The 14,577-nt window shown below is 38.5% G+C and overlaps 1 protein-coding gene and 1 pseudogene across 7 annotated transcripts in view; both read left to right on the forward strand.

Moving 5' to 3' along the window:
- Positions 1-14,577, forward strand: part of CUNH16orf87 (chromosome unknown C16orf87 homolog) — a 78,261-nt gene that overhangs the window by 47,762 nt on the left and 15,922 nt on the right. For all 7 annotated transcript variants that reach the window (XM_070011916.1, XM_070011913.1, XM_070011914.1 and 4 more), the window contains one exon: positions 7,856-8,038. In XM_070011916.1, coding sequence (XP_069868017.1) covers positions 7,856-8,038 — 183 coding nt within the window. The remainder of the gene's footprint in view (positions 1-7,855; positions 8,039-14,577) is intronic.
- On the forward strand, positions 9,901-10,020 carry LOC138820272 (small nucleolar RNA SNORA40; annotated as a pseudogene).

Below are 14,577 nucleotides of genomic sequence, written 5' to 3' on the forward strand. Positions count from 1 at the left end.
AATGATTACATTTCTTATCCAGCATTGTAGCCTCCTCCTTTGTTTCCCCTTCCCATCCCTTCCCAGTCTCCCCCCCCACCCCCCCTTCAGTGTACTTTTTGACTTACATTCTGGAAAATGTCTATTTTGCATTCACACTTCCATGTTATTCTCATTCTTCCTTGGCATTCATGGATTGAGGTGTAGCTAGCACAATGGAAGACTTGTTTATAAGAGGCCATGTTTTTTGTTTTTTTTTAAAGTGTGTCCATAGCATCTGAAAGCTCAAATTTTGCTATTCAGGGCAATTTCAATCATTTTTTTCTTTTGTTATTTTTGTGTGCTCATTGAATTAGACAGATAATTTACTCTTAAAGTTTAGTAAAGAAAAGTAAAAGACCTAGGCTCTTAAATCCTGAGATGTAGCTTTCCTGCTTGTTGTAAGCTTAAAACTGTTGGATCACAAGGTATCCCATAAGCATTCCAAATAGGAAGATGTGGGAGGGAAAATGGATGAAGGAATGTGGCAGTCAGTCATGTTTATCCCTTTGGAGGAGGGGAAACTTTCAGAAAACTTTACCAGTTTAAATTACATGCCATTGGTCTAGGTTAGGTTTCCTGGGCACTTCAACTGCAGAAGTCTTGAGAATGTATGCTAGATAAACAGTTCTGTCAAGGTATATTAAAGGCTTCTTGTGCCTTGATTTCTCTTCACTTTTTGCCATAGACTTTTGTCTTTTTGATTTGTTCCAGGAAATTTTAATTTCCCTTTCTAGATTGTCTTCATGTCACTAGACATGTTCATTATTTGGCTTATTTTTAGCTGTATAATTTTACCAGTCTATCTTGGTTTCAAGTTTTTTTTTCCCCCCATAGAATCTTGTTTTTTCATTGTTCTATTTTTCCCTACTTGGGTCTTGAATTTGGGGCCTGAGCACTGTTTCTGAGCTTTCTTGCTCACTTTGTTGCTTAAGCTGCAACTCCACATCTGGCTTTTTGATGGTAAATTGGAGACTTTCCTGCTAGGGCTGGCTTTGAACCTCAATCCTCAGAGTAGCTAAGATTACAAATGTGAGCCACCAGCACTTGTATTTTCATTTCTTATGTCTATACATATAACATAAAATAGGCTATTTTAAATGTTAACAATTTTTAGTGTATAGTTCAATGGCACTAAGTATATTCATATTATATACTTAACCATAATGAACTATTCTCAAAGTGAAACCTGTAAAATAGTAGTTCCCCATTTTGTCTCCCCTTTTCATCAGACAGCCATTACTTTGCTTTTTAGGTACCTCATATAACTGGAATACAATATTGGTCCTTTGGTATCTCACTTATTTCACTTAGTATGACATCCTAAGGTTCATCGGTATTAAAGCATGCATTAGGAATTTCTTCTTAAAGGTTGAATAATGCTCTGTTGTATGTATATAACACATTTATTCATTCATTGATAGGCACTTGGGTTGCTTTCACCTTCTGGCCACTACAAGTAATGCTGTAAATATAGATGCACACATTAGCTATTCAAGACCCTGCTTTCATTTCTTTCAAATATATACCTAGAAATGGAATTACAGAATCATAGAGTAGTTCTATTCATAATTTTCCATACTATTTTCCATAGCAGCGATACCATCTTACATTTCTATCAGCAGTACTTAGAGTTCCAATTTCTCCACATTCTCACCAACACTTGTTATTTTGTTTTTGTTTTATTTTTGTATCTCAATTACTATAAGTGATATCCTGCTATAGTTTGGCTGTATACATGAGCATACGTGGTGGTACTGATGTTTGAACTCAGAGCCTCAAACCTGTGAGACAAGTGCTCTACATTTGAGCGGCCATGCTTCCATTACTTTTTTCTTTGTCAGTTCTATACTATTTTAACTATTTTGATTGTTGTTTCTTTGTTGTAAATTTTATGGAAAAGGAAATATGAGGTTTTTAATATTATTATACTTTTTCCAGATTAATTCCTTATGGACTTTAGGATAGATTTTTATTTTACTTCTGCAGCAGAATCTTAGTCTTTTTTAAGTGTTAGAAATTTTATTGAAGTTAATGTTGCATGAGGTCATACTTAGACAAATCAAACTGTAAAAGTTTAAGACAAACAAGCTACTATTGTCCCTAAATGTCAAAAACATACTGGTTTAAATAAAACAAAGTCTTTAGAAAGCCAAATCCATTTGCATTGGATAAGAAGCCTTCATTCATTTCATGGAATCAATGTTAAAAGAAGCCTGTCTTGGTTAAAATTATTACAGCATTCTTTTTTTTTTTTTTCTTTTTTTGGTCCTGGGGCTTGAACTTGGCTTGGGCTCTGTCCTTGAGCTCTTTTGCTCAATACTCTACCACTTTGAGCTATAGCACTACTCTGGTTTTCTGGTGGTTAATTGGAGATAAGAGTCTCAGAAATTTTCCTGCCCAGGCAATCCTCCAGTAGTCTCCAGATAGTTAGGATTACAGGCATGAACCACTAGTGCCCAACTATTACAGCTTTTTTTTTTTTTTAATTTTTTTTGGGGGGGGATCCAGTCATGGGGCCTGAACTCTAGGCCTGGGCGCTGTCCCTCAGCTCTTCAGCTCAAGGCTAGCACTCTACCACTTGAGCCATAGCACCACTTCTGGCTTTTTTCTTTTTGCTTATGTGATGCTGAGGAATCAAACCCAGGGCCTCATGCATGCAAGGCAAGTGCTCTACCACTGAGCCACCTTCTCAGCACTTTTTTTAATTTTAATTTTATTTTATTTGAGAACATACTGTACAGAGGGGCTACAATTACATGGACAGGATAGTGCATACATTTCTTACCAAGCATTGCAGCCTCCTCCTTTGTTTACCCTGCGCCTCCCTTCCCAGCCTCCCCCCTCCCCCCGCCCAATTATACACCCCTCCCCCCCACACCGACATTGTAAAGTTGGTTTTGACATGACATCCTTCTCAGCATTTTTATGGATCCATTTTATTCAATACCCCGTAATGTGCTGTCATCTTGATTTCTAATAATAGGGTTCATTTTGAGACTCAAGCTCATGGTAAATATTTCTATCCTATCTTCTGTGTATTATATATATAGTGTCTTTGTTCCATCTACATAAAATCTCTTCCTAAGGATTTCTTTTATCCTCAAGAGTAAAACTTTAATGTCTCAGTCTTAAAACTGGCATACCTAGCCGGGTGCTGGTGGCTTACACCTGTAATCCTAGCTACTCAGGAAGCTGAGATCTGAGGATCGCGGTTCAAAGCCAGCCCGGGCAGAAAAGACTGTGAGACTCCTATCTCCAATAAACCACCAGAAAACCGGAAGTGGTGTTGTAGCTCAAGTGGTAGAGCGCTCGCCTTGAGCTGAAGAGCTGAGGGACAGCGCGTAGGCCCAGAGCTCAAGCCACGACCGACCAAAAAAAAAAAAAAAAAAAACTGGCATACCTACTAGTCCAGTGCCCCAAGTCTATAATCCTAGCTACTTGGGAGGCAGAGATCAGATCAAGATTTGAGGCCAACACAGTTTTTGAGACTCCATCTTGACCAATTGTTGAGTCTGGTTGGCATTTGGCTGTTACACCAGCTAACACAGGAAAACATAGGGGGTGGGGCTAGTCTCCGGTACTTGTCATCCCTAGTGACACAGGGAAACACCATAGGAACTAAGTTGGGCTGGGAGATTCAGCCTGTCTCTTGGAGAGAGCTCTAAGAAGAGGATTAGCAAACAGACTCCGGCAGAAAGGGCAGTTTGTTTCATTAAGAGAAAGGCACGTCTCCACCAGTACAATAAACACAGTAGTGAGATTGGAGAGAACTGACTCTCTGGTCCTCTGGGAATTTGTGGTCTTTGATAAGGAGTTTGGACTTCATTCTAATGAAAGTCCAAATGAAAGTCTTCTCATTATTAAAGATAATGAAATCATTAATGAAGAGTAGTTATATAACCTTTTTTTGTAGATAATATTGACTGCTTAGCGCCAATGGTTTGGCTAGGAGAGTGAGTTTGAAAAGGAGAAAATGAAGAGGTTATGGATATATTGTTCTAGGAGTTCCTGTGGGTAGATAAAGAAGCAAGATGACATTTGGCTTGTGCAGTTGTTTGCCAGTTATGATGAAGGTTGGAGGAGGAACAGATTAGTGAGAATCAATTTATCTTTTTTTTTTTTCAGTCTTGAGGCTTGAATTCAGGGTCTGGGTACTGTCCCTAAGCTCTTTTGTTCAAGGCTAGCACTCTACCACTTTGAGCCACACCACCACTTCCTGTTTTCTGCTGGATAATTAGAGATAAGAGTGTCACAGACTTTCCCAGACATTCAAGTGAAGTTAACAGTTTAAGGAAATTATCAGGGCACAAGCTATAAACTTTGGAGCTATTGTAGCAATAATGTTTAATGCTGTGGATCTGTAAAGGTTAAAAGAAAGCAATGGGTACAGAGAGGAGCTCTCTGGGCTTATAACCTGAACAATAGCCTGGGGGAAGAGAAAACATCAAAGGTGATAAGAATGGCTGGATTTGAACTCAGGGCCTCAAGATTCTCAGGCAGGGGCTCATGACCCACAGCCCCTCTTTGTTGAATTGTTGTTGTTGTTGTTTTTAGAGAAGCTTTAAGATTTAAAGTGAAGTGCCTGTTGAATTTCATAATTAAGGTAGTTGTTTTTTTCTTACAGATGGAAAATTGTGATACTCTGATTCTGTTATTCCTTTTCTTGTGTGGGTATTGGGCCTTGAATTTGGTCTTGGCCTTGTCCCTGAGCTTTTTCACTCAAGGCTGGTACTCTGCCACTTGAGCCACAGCTCTACTTCTGCTCTTGTGGTAATTGGAGATAAAGAATTTCACAGACTGCTTGGGCTGGCTTCAAATGTTGATCCCTAGATCTGTCTCTGAGTAACTAGGATTATAAATGTGAGTCACTGGCTCCCAGCTATTATTCCTTCTTTATTTATTAACTAAATGTGACATCTTTAATAGAGCCAAGAAGAGTTGTTGGAACAATTATTTGCATTCAATATAAAGAGAATCTTACCAGGCTTATGAGTTAGTCACATGCAGTTACTTTAAACATATATGTGTTCAATGACTGCTTAAAAACAGTAAGCATTGGGTTGGGAAGGTGGCTCAGTGGTAGAGCACTTGCCTTGCATGCCTGAGGCCCTAGGTTCAATTCCTCAGCACCACATAAGCAAAAAGAAAAAAGCTGGAAGTGGTGCTGTGGCTCAAGTGGTAGAGCGCTAGCCTTGAGCTGAAGAGCTGAGGGACAGCGCCCAGGCCCAGAGTTGAGGCCCCATGACCGGACCCCCCCCCCAAAAAAAAAAAAACAGTAAGCATAGGAAGCATTGCACATAATTGTAATTGTGTAATATGAAGTCTGGTCAGTTGTTGGAGGACGACAAAACTAAAGGTATCCTGTTCATCTATTCTTTGGTTCTGAATGAATGGGACAGTTTGAAAAGAAAAAACAAAAACATACTTTACTCTTCATGTGTTCAAAATAATGAGCTTTTGTTTTGTTTGGTTTTAGTGTCTATTATGGCCAAGTAGTTTATACTTTCAGTGTCATGTACTTGGGACTTTTAAGTATATCTGGTATATTTCAGATTGTATCTTTACTGTTCTTTTTTTATTTTTTATTTTATTTATTTATTTTTTTAGTTACTGTTCTTATGGATTGTCCTCTTGTACTATTAAGGTCAATGGGAGCCTCTTCAAGTTAGACTCTAGGTCTTTTAACAAGCCTATGATTGGATTGTCTGCATTAATAAAATGTTCTATTATCTAGTGTATGATGAATCTCAAACTTACAATTAATCAATTCTTAAAGAATACTAGGGGGAAGCCGGGCATTGGTGGCTCATGCCTATAATCCTAGCTACTGAGGAAGCTGAGATCTGAGGATCACAGTTCACAGCCAACGGGGGCAGGAAAGTCTGTGAGACTTCTCCAATAAACCACCAGAAAACTGGAAGTGGCACTGTGGCTCAAGTGGTAGAGCACTAGCCTTGAGCTGAAATGCTGAGAGACAGTGTCCAGGCCCAGAGTTCAGGCCCCACGACCACAAAAAAAAATACTAGGGGGAGGGAAGGGATAGTGGGACAACAACAAGGGAAGGGCTAACAAAGATCTATAAGTAGTGTATTCATTGCTTTACTCATATAACTGTAGCCCCTCTGTACAGCATCTTTACAATAAAATAAAAAAAATTTAAAAAATACAATAAGCTGAGTGCTGTTGTCTCTCATTCTTGTAATCCTAAAATATGAGGATTGCAGTTTGAAGCCAGCTGGGGTAGGCAAGTCTGTGAGAATCTTATCTCCAAAAAAACTACCAAAAAAGGGCTGGGAAGGTGGCTCAGTGGTAGAGCACTTGCCTTGCATGGATGAGGCCCTGGGTTCCATTCCTCAGCCCCACATAAGCAAAAAGAAAAAAGCTGGAAGTGGCGCTGTGGCCCAAGTGGTAGAGCGCTGGACTTGAGCTGAAGAGCTGAGGGACAGCGCCCAGGTCCAGAGTACAGGCCCCATGACCAGACCCCCCCCCCAAAAAAAAAAAAAACTACCAAAAAAAAGCCAGAAGTGGAGCTGTGGCTCAAGTGTTAGAGCACTAGCCTTGAGCAAAAAGAAGGTCAGGTACAGAGCCCAGCCCTTGAGTTCAAGTTACAGGACTGGCATTTTAAAAAAAAGAATATAATATTTAGAGATAATTGTTCCTGTTTTACTCCTCTCTCTCCCACCTGCAAGCCTTGCCTCACTTTATAACTGGGCTGGCCTTGACAGTTTGTTGCCTCAGCTTCTAGATTGCTGAGAATCTAGGTAAGTTCCTAGATGCCTAGCCACTAGTTTGTTTATGTGTCTATTGAATCTTGAACTGAGGGCCTGGGCATTGCCCTTGAGCAGTTTTTTTGATCAAGGTTGGTGCTCTATCACTTGAGCTACAGCTCCACTTCTGGTTTTCTGTTTAGTTTTTGGTGGTTAATTGGAGATAAGAGACTCTCATGGACTCACCTGCCCTAACCTGGCTTTGAATTGGGATTATCAGATCTCAACCTCCTGAATAGTTTGGATTATAGACATAAGCCACCAGCACTTGGCTCGCTCTTTTATTTTTTACAGTAGCCTATCAGACTTATTGTATATCCTTTCAAATATTTGGTTTGGTTTTTGGGATATGAATTTTCCTATTTCTTTTGGCCTTTTACTTATATGATTTTAGGCATGTGGGGAATTCTTTTTTGCTTTTGAAATCAGATAAGTATTAACTATTGTTGCTGTTTTTAAATTTTTGTTTCTCTACAGCATTTGGGTTTGTTTAGAGTGGGAGGTTAGCTTGTTGTTAAGTCCTTCTATTGTTATTCCAGTTAATGTAACAACATTCTTTTATGTCAGTTATTATTTATGGCTTAAGTGAAAACTACTCAATGTTATAAAAATATGTAGATGTTCTGTTTCACTTTTATTGTAACTTTAATATTCTATGTCTAAGGTCAGTTTTTCTTCTGCATATTTTACATTTCAATATGAAATTCAGGAAGAAAGCAAAAAGGAATGAGTTTTTTTGTTTTTCTTTTCTAATATTTCTCCATTTAAAGTCTGGAAACAGGAGTTAAAAGGCAAGAAAGGTTGTTACGAAATTGTTTGAACTTGTATGGAATGAAATTAAAGCTGTCAAATGAAGAAACTTCTTAGCCAAGATTTCTCCTACTTCATGTATTATGTGACTGAATTCTGTTATTTATCTATATGAGTGTGGGAACATATATAGATGTAGTTTTAAAAAATATTCTAGGAAACATACTGCCATTTAGAAAGTAAAAGGAAAACAATGAGAACTGAGCAAACAGTTCTTGGTAAGCCCTAAAATATATCACTTTTATTCATCCATACAGAAAACAAGCATGAGGCCAAGAGGAGGCGAACAGAGAGAGTTAGGAAAGAGAAGATAAATTCAACAGTAAATAAAGATTTAGAAAACAGAAAGAGATCTCGAAGTAACAGCCATTCAGATCATATCAGACGAGGAAGAGGAAGACCTAAAAGTGCATCTGCCAAAAAACATGAGGAAGAAAGAGGTATGAATAAATCCTTGCAGCTTTTTTTTTGAATCTTAATTTGATTAGAGATGATTAATTAGATAGCAATGAAGAGAGTGGTAACTTTGAAGTCTTGGACTTACAATCAAAACTCCTACTTTAGTTTTGAAATATTTGTGGTAGATACTAAGTTAAAAACAAGCCAACAAACACAGTGCTCATGCCTGTAGTCCTAGTTCCTCTGAGGCTGAGATAGGATTTAGGTTCAAAGCCAGTTAAGGCTAAATAAATAAATTTGGAGACTCTCATCTCCAAATAACCAGCAAAAACCAGAGCTAGATATATGACTCAAGTGCTTGTAACCCAGCAAGTATATCTTGCAAACTCAGAGTCCTAGGTTTAAACTCTAGTCACTTCAGAATACCCTTTGGAAAACAAAAGGGTAAAATCTACTTTGCTATAGACTGATGGTTGTAGTGTTTAGGAATAATTCTTTGTATTATATCCACTAAAATAAATGTATATGACATGTATTGAAATGATTGTAAGGTTTTTTTTAAAAGAAAAGTACAAGACTTACTTCAAGCTGCTATAATGGGAGTAAAGAAACTTTACTACTTAAGTTCTTTTTGGAATCCATTTTTAAATTGCTTATTGGGAGATTTTCATACACCCTAGATTGAGCAGCTTTTGTATAGTTTAGGTGAATTATTTTTTGTTTTTCTGGGATTTTTTTTTTTGTGTGTGTGCTAGTACTAGGCCTTGAACTTAAGGCCTTGGCCTCTTAGCTTTTTTGCTCAAAGTTGCATCTCTACCACTTGAGCCACAGCACCACTTGTGACTTTTTTTTGGTGATTAATTGGAGATTAGAGTTTTATTTAGTTTCCTGTCGTGGCCAGCTTCAAACCTTGATTTCAGATCTCAGCCTCCTTAATAGCTAGGATTACAGGTGTGAATCACAGGTGTGTTGCAGGTGAATTCTTCTAGATCTTAAGTATATTTTTGTTTTTCCTTACAGGTCTTCTCTTTATGAAGGAGTATATATATCTTAAATTTTTCCCAAGTGGTAGTTTTTTTTTTTTAGCTTTCAATGTTTATATGAGAATTTGTGGGTAAAATGAATATATTGTAAAATAATGGTACATTTTCTCTTCCAACCCTTGATTTTTCTCCTGCATATCCTGGGACCAAAGCTATCTCCTTTTCGTGGTTTTTTTTTTTTTTTCTTGCTGATATTCATATGTTATGAACAAGCCTTAGGGCAGAGAATTTAGTCCACTTTAGGACACATTAAGTTTCAAGGGGAGCTGAGGAATTAGTCAATTTCAGCCAGCTGGATGCTGACTAAAGAAAAAAATAATTACAATTTTTGTTAGGCTCAACTCCTAGCTCAGCCTCATCAGTTTTTGTCATCACGGTTTGGGTGAAGGCTTCCCTCACTTTCCTAGTTACCAGGAAGAATCACAGGTTCTTGAGATCTAATTATGAAAGGTATTTCACAAGGTGAAAGTTTTAGCAAGGATTTTTTTATATGTAACAGAGTTAAGTAGGGAGAAATAGAAAATGAAAGAAACCTTTCTTGCTTTCCATGCAGGAAATGAAGAGTTAAAGACTCCAAAATAATTTTTTTCACCATGGAGAATTACAATATATGAAAGAGTAAGGAGAGGGCTGGGAAGTTGGCTCAGTGGTAGAGCGCTTGCCTTGCATGCCAGAGGCCCTGGGTTCAATTCCTCAGCAAAAAGAAAAAAGCCGGAAGTGGCGCTGTGGCTCAAGTGGTAGAGCGCTAGCCTTGAGCTGAAGAGCTGAGGGACAGTGCCCAGGCCCAGAGTTCAGGCCCCACGACCGGACCCCCCCCCCAAAAAAAAGAGAAAGAGTAAGGAGAATATATTTAAGTCCTGTATACTTTTAAAAGTTGAGAATGTTGCAACAAAGACTTACAGGTGCAAACAATAAATCCTCTTTTGCAACCCATAACTCATTGTTGAGTATGAGTTTTCACATATATAACAAGGAATATGATTCCTACAGTAGTTTGACGTGATGGGGGTAATGATACACATGCAAGTTGGCTCAGAATAAAGATGATGTAAAAGCTGCAGGGTGCTGGTGGCTCACGCCTGTAATCCTAGCTGTTCAGGAGGCTGAGATCTGAAGATCATGGTTCAAAGCCAGCCTGAGCAGGAAATCCATGAGATTCTTATCTCCGATTAACCACAGAAAATGGAAAGTGGTGCTGCGGCTCAATGGTAGAGCACTTGCCTTGAGCTGAAGAGCTCAGGGACAGCTCCCAGGCTCAGAGTTCAAGCCCCTACAACTGACCAAAAAAAAAAAAAAAAATTATATAAAATTATATAAAAGTTAAAAAAAATTGAGAATGTCTTAAAACTTGAGACGATAGTAATTATTGGAAGTAAAGACATTACCTGTCATTTTTTTTTTAATTGATCATGGGGCTTAAGGGGGCCTAGGCACTGTCCCTGAGCTTCTGTGCTCAAGGCTAGTGCAGTACGACTTTGAGTCACAGCACCACTTCCTGTTTTTCAGTGGTTAATTGGAGATAAAGAATCTCATGGACTTTCCAGTCAGGGCTAGTTTCAAACTGAAATCTTCAGATGTCAGGCTCCTGAGTGGCTAGGATTACAAGCGTAAACCACCAACGCCCAGCTTCTTTATAATAATTTAGAAACCTCTGTCAATAGTTTTAGCTTAAGTGAAATGTATAATTTCTTACATTATTAGTTACTTACACTTTTTCTCAGATAGTCTTAGGTATGTTAGTGCTTTCTATGTAACTAAATTTTTGGTACTTGAGACACTGAGAATTTTCTATCTGTTCATCAGTCTTCTCTAAGATTTGTTAGTTTTATTTGAATAAATTTAGTTCCCTTAGGGGAAATAACTAATCACTAGCTTTTTTCCCCCCAAATTGAAAGTGTCTTAATTGTGTTTTTTAAAGGAATAAGGTTATATCATAATTAACTGCATTTTACAAAAGCTGTAATTAGCTACTCTTTAATTCCTTTAATTTCACTGTTTTACTCTTCCTGAGAGTTATTTGCTTAATTTCAATGTGCTTCTTTAATAATATGAGATCACTAGAAAAATCCATGTCAACGACATAGAAGGGAAACTGGATAAAGAAACATCAGCATAGATGAAGAAGTAAAAAGGCATATAAGTGAAAGAATAGAGAAGGAATGCATCTGGTGGTAAGAGGAGATGAGAAAACAAATTTTTTTTTTTTTTTTGAGGAAATGAATTCTTTTTACTGTGCTGGGACTTGTACTTTTATTTCATTATTTCTTAGAGAAGCATTTGTCAGTAAATATTGTTTAGATATTTTCCGTTTATTTTATGTTTTTTTTTCTAGTCCTGGGGCTTGAACTCGGGGCCTAGGCACTGTCCCTGAACTTCTTTGTGCTCAATGCTAGCACTCTACCACTTGAGCCGCAGTGCTGCTTCCAGCCTTTTCTGTTTTTTTTTTTTGTTTTTTGTTTTTTTTTGGGTCCGGTTGTGGGGCCTGAACTCTGGGCCTGGGCGCTGTCCCTCAGCTCTTCAGCTCAAGGCTAGCACTCTACCACTTGAGCCACAGCACCACTTCCAGCTTTTTTCTTATGTGGTGCTGAGGAATCGAACCCAGGGCCTCGAGCATGCAAGGCAAATGCTCTACCACTGAGCCACCTTCCCAGCCCTCTTTCTTTTTTTAATGCTGGTACTGGGGCTTGAACTCAGGACCTGGGCTCTGTCCTTTAGCTTTTTTTTTTTTTTTTCCTGAAGTTGGTGTTCTACCAACCTTGGGCTCCGCTTCCATCTTGGTTTTTTGTTTTTTGTTCTTTTTGGGGGGTGGTTTTTGGTTGGTCATGGGGCATGAACTCTGGGTCTGGGTGTTGTCCCTGAGCTCTTCAGCTCAAAGCAAATGCTCTACCACTTGTGCCACAGCGCCACTTCCAGTTTGCTGGTGGTTAATTGGAGATAAGAGTCTCAGGGAAGCTGTTCCTGCTCTGACTGGCTTTGAACCGCGAGCCTCAGATCTCAGCCTCCTGAGTAGCTAACACCAGAGCCTGGCCTTCACTTGCATCTTTTTAGTGGTTAATTGGAGATAAAAGTTTTATGGACTTTCCTGCCCAGGCTAGCTTCATAAGGTGATCTTAAACTTAAGCCTCCTGAGTAGCTGATTATAGGTGTGAGCTACTGGGTGCCCACTTTTAGAATTTTAATTTATTTTTCATTGCTGGTCCTGGGGCTTGAACTTGGATTCTGGGTGCTGTTCCCGATGAGCTTTTTGTGCTCAAAGCAGAGCTCAAGGCTCTGCCACCTGAGCTTCAGCTCCATTTCCAGATTTTTTTTGGTAGTTAATTGGAGATAAGAATCTCAGGGACTTTCCTGCTCAGGCTGGCTTCAAACCTAAATCATCAGATCTCAGCCTCCCTAATAACTACGATTGCAGGTATGAGCCACCAGTGCCAGCATGGATTTTTTTTTTTTTTTTTTTTTTTTTTGTCAGTCATGGTGCTTTAACTCTGGGCCTGGGCGCTGTCCCTCAGCTCTTCAGCTCAAGGCTAGCACTCTACCACTTGAGCCACAGTGCCATTACCATTATTGGAGATAAGGGTCTCCCAGACTTTCTTGCCCTGGCTGGTTGTGAACCATGATCCTCAGATCTCAGCCACCTGAGTAGCTAGAATTACAGGCGTGCGCCACCGGCACCCCACTAGAATATTTTTTAAAAAGCTTATTTTTAGTATGAGATATAAGATACACTTCTTTGGGGCTGGGAAGGTGGTTCAGTGGTAGAGTGCTTGCCTTGCATGCATGAGGCCCTGGGTTCGATTCCTCAGCACCACATAAGCAGAAAAAGCTGTAAGTCTCACTGTGGCTCAAGTGGTAGAGTGCTAGTCTTGAGCTGAAGAGCCAAAGGACAGTGCCCAGGCTCAAAGTTCAAGCCCCACAATTGACCAAAAAAAAAAGATACACTTCTCTTCACTTTCTTTTTTGTGATCTAGACATTGAACCTAGAGCCTATACATTCACAGTTCAAGTAAGTTCTCAATATTTATTTGCTTTTTGAAACAAGAAAATTGCTCATAGCAAGGTTTGTAGCATTAAATTGTTGTTATTGTTTTGTGTGACAGATTGTCACTATCCAGGCCTTCCTCTAACTCAACAATTTACCTGCCTCAGTCTCAATTATAGATATATGCCACTCTACCTGAATAAACTGTAATCTTTTAATATAGACACAGATAGCAGCAGGATATTGTATTCTACAAACAGCCTGGTAGTAGATATGATATTTTAAACTCTGTCACAACTACTCAACTTTGTCATAATAGTGAAAAAAGTTATGAATAATATGTAGGCCAATGGTCACACTTGTGTGTTCTATTAGACTTGATAAAAATGAGATGATTGAGATGTAGACCATTGTTCTCTAAATTTAGTTTGGATAGGAACCATGAATTTCTTTAATGTTTATATATTCTAAAATAGATGTTTTTGGTAATGCTTCTGAAGACCAAGTAGCTACTTACCCATGTTTTTATTGGTTCCTTGATTTTAAGGCATTTAAAAATTTGAAGGAAGCTTTAAGTTTATTTTAACATCAGAATTAAGGAAAACCTGACTATCTGAAAACAAAACTTTAAAATTTTGACTTTATTATTTTCTGTTTTACAAAAGAATAGAGGAAGGAGGAAAAATAGAAAAGGAAAGTCCCCCAGCCCTAAATTTATCTTTTGAGAAGGATAAAATAAAAACACAATCTCTGGTATAAGGAATACCAGGCATTGTTGAGGGCAGTGGAAGACTGAATGGAAATTGGACGTGGTAAATATTGAGTTCTTTGGCTGTTTCGTATCTTCCACATAAAAGAGATTGGAAGTAATGTTCTCTAGGAAATCCTAAGAGCTCAAGAGAAAAGGCCTCATATTTAAATACTATGGCTGGCGATTACACAAAGAAATGGCTTATCATTCTGACTGATAACCAGTGTTAGGCTCCACCCATGTGCTCAAGGTTCTAATCATCTTTTTTGCTCACACTTTTAAAAATGAGCACATTATCAGAAATGACTCAGATATCTGGAAGAAAGCATCCAGTGGGAAAAACTGAGCCTAAATCAAAAGGAAAGAAAAGATAAATTAGAACAAATTTTTATAGGGAAAAGAAAAAAATTTAAAGCATTTAGATCTTTAGTTAAAATAAAATGTAATTAGTCAAAACAGTAACTATGATATTTGAAAAGTAGTTGTAACTTATGCACATGGAAAATGGACTTCAAAAATATGGACTTTGGGGCACTGGTGGCTCACGCCTGTAATCTTACCTACTGAAGAGGCTGATACCTAAGGATCTCAGTTCGAACCCAGACTAGGCAGGAAAGTCTATGAGACTTCTAATTAGCTACCAAAAAAAAAAAAAAAAAGCAGGGGCTGGGAAGGTGGCTCAGTGGTAGAACACTTGCCTTACATGCTCAAGGCCCTGGGTTCAATTCCTCAGCACCACATAAGCAAAAAAAAAAAAAAAAAAAGCCGGAAGTGGCGCTGTGGCTCAAGTGGTAGAGCGCTAGCCTTGAG

This window comes from Dipodomys merriami, unplaced genomic scaffold, assembly GCF_024711535.1.
Source record: "Dipodomys merriami isolate MVZ:Mamm:240054 unplaced genomic scaffold, mDipMer1.0.p SCAF_85, whole genome shotgun sequence".
Lineage (NCBI taxonomy): Eukaryota > Metazoa > Chordata > Mammalia > Rodentia > Heteromyidae > Dipodomys > Dipodomys merriami.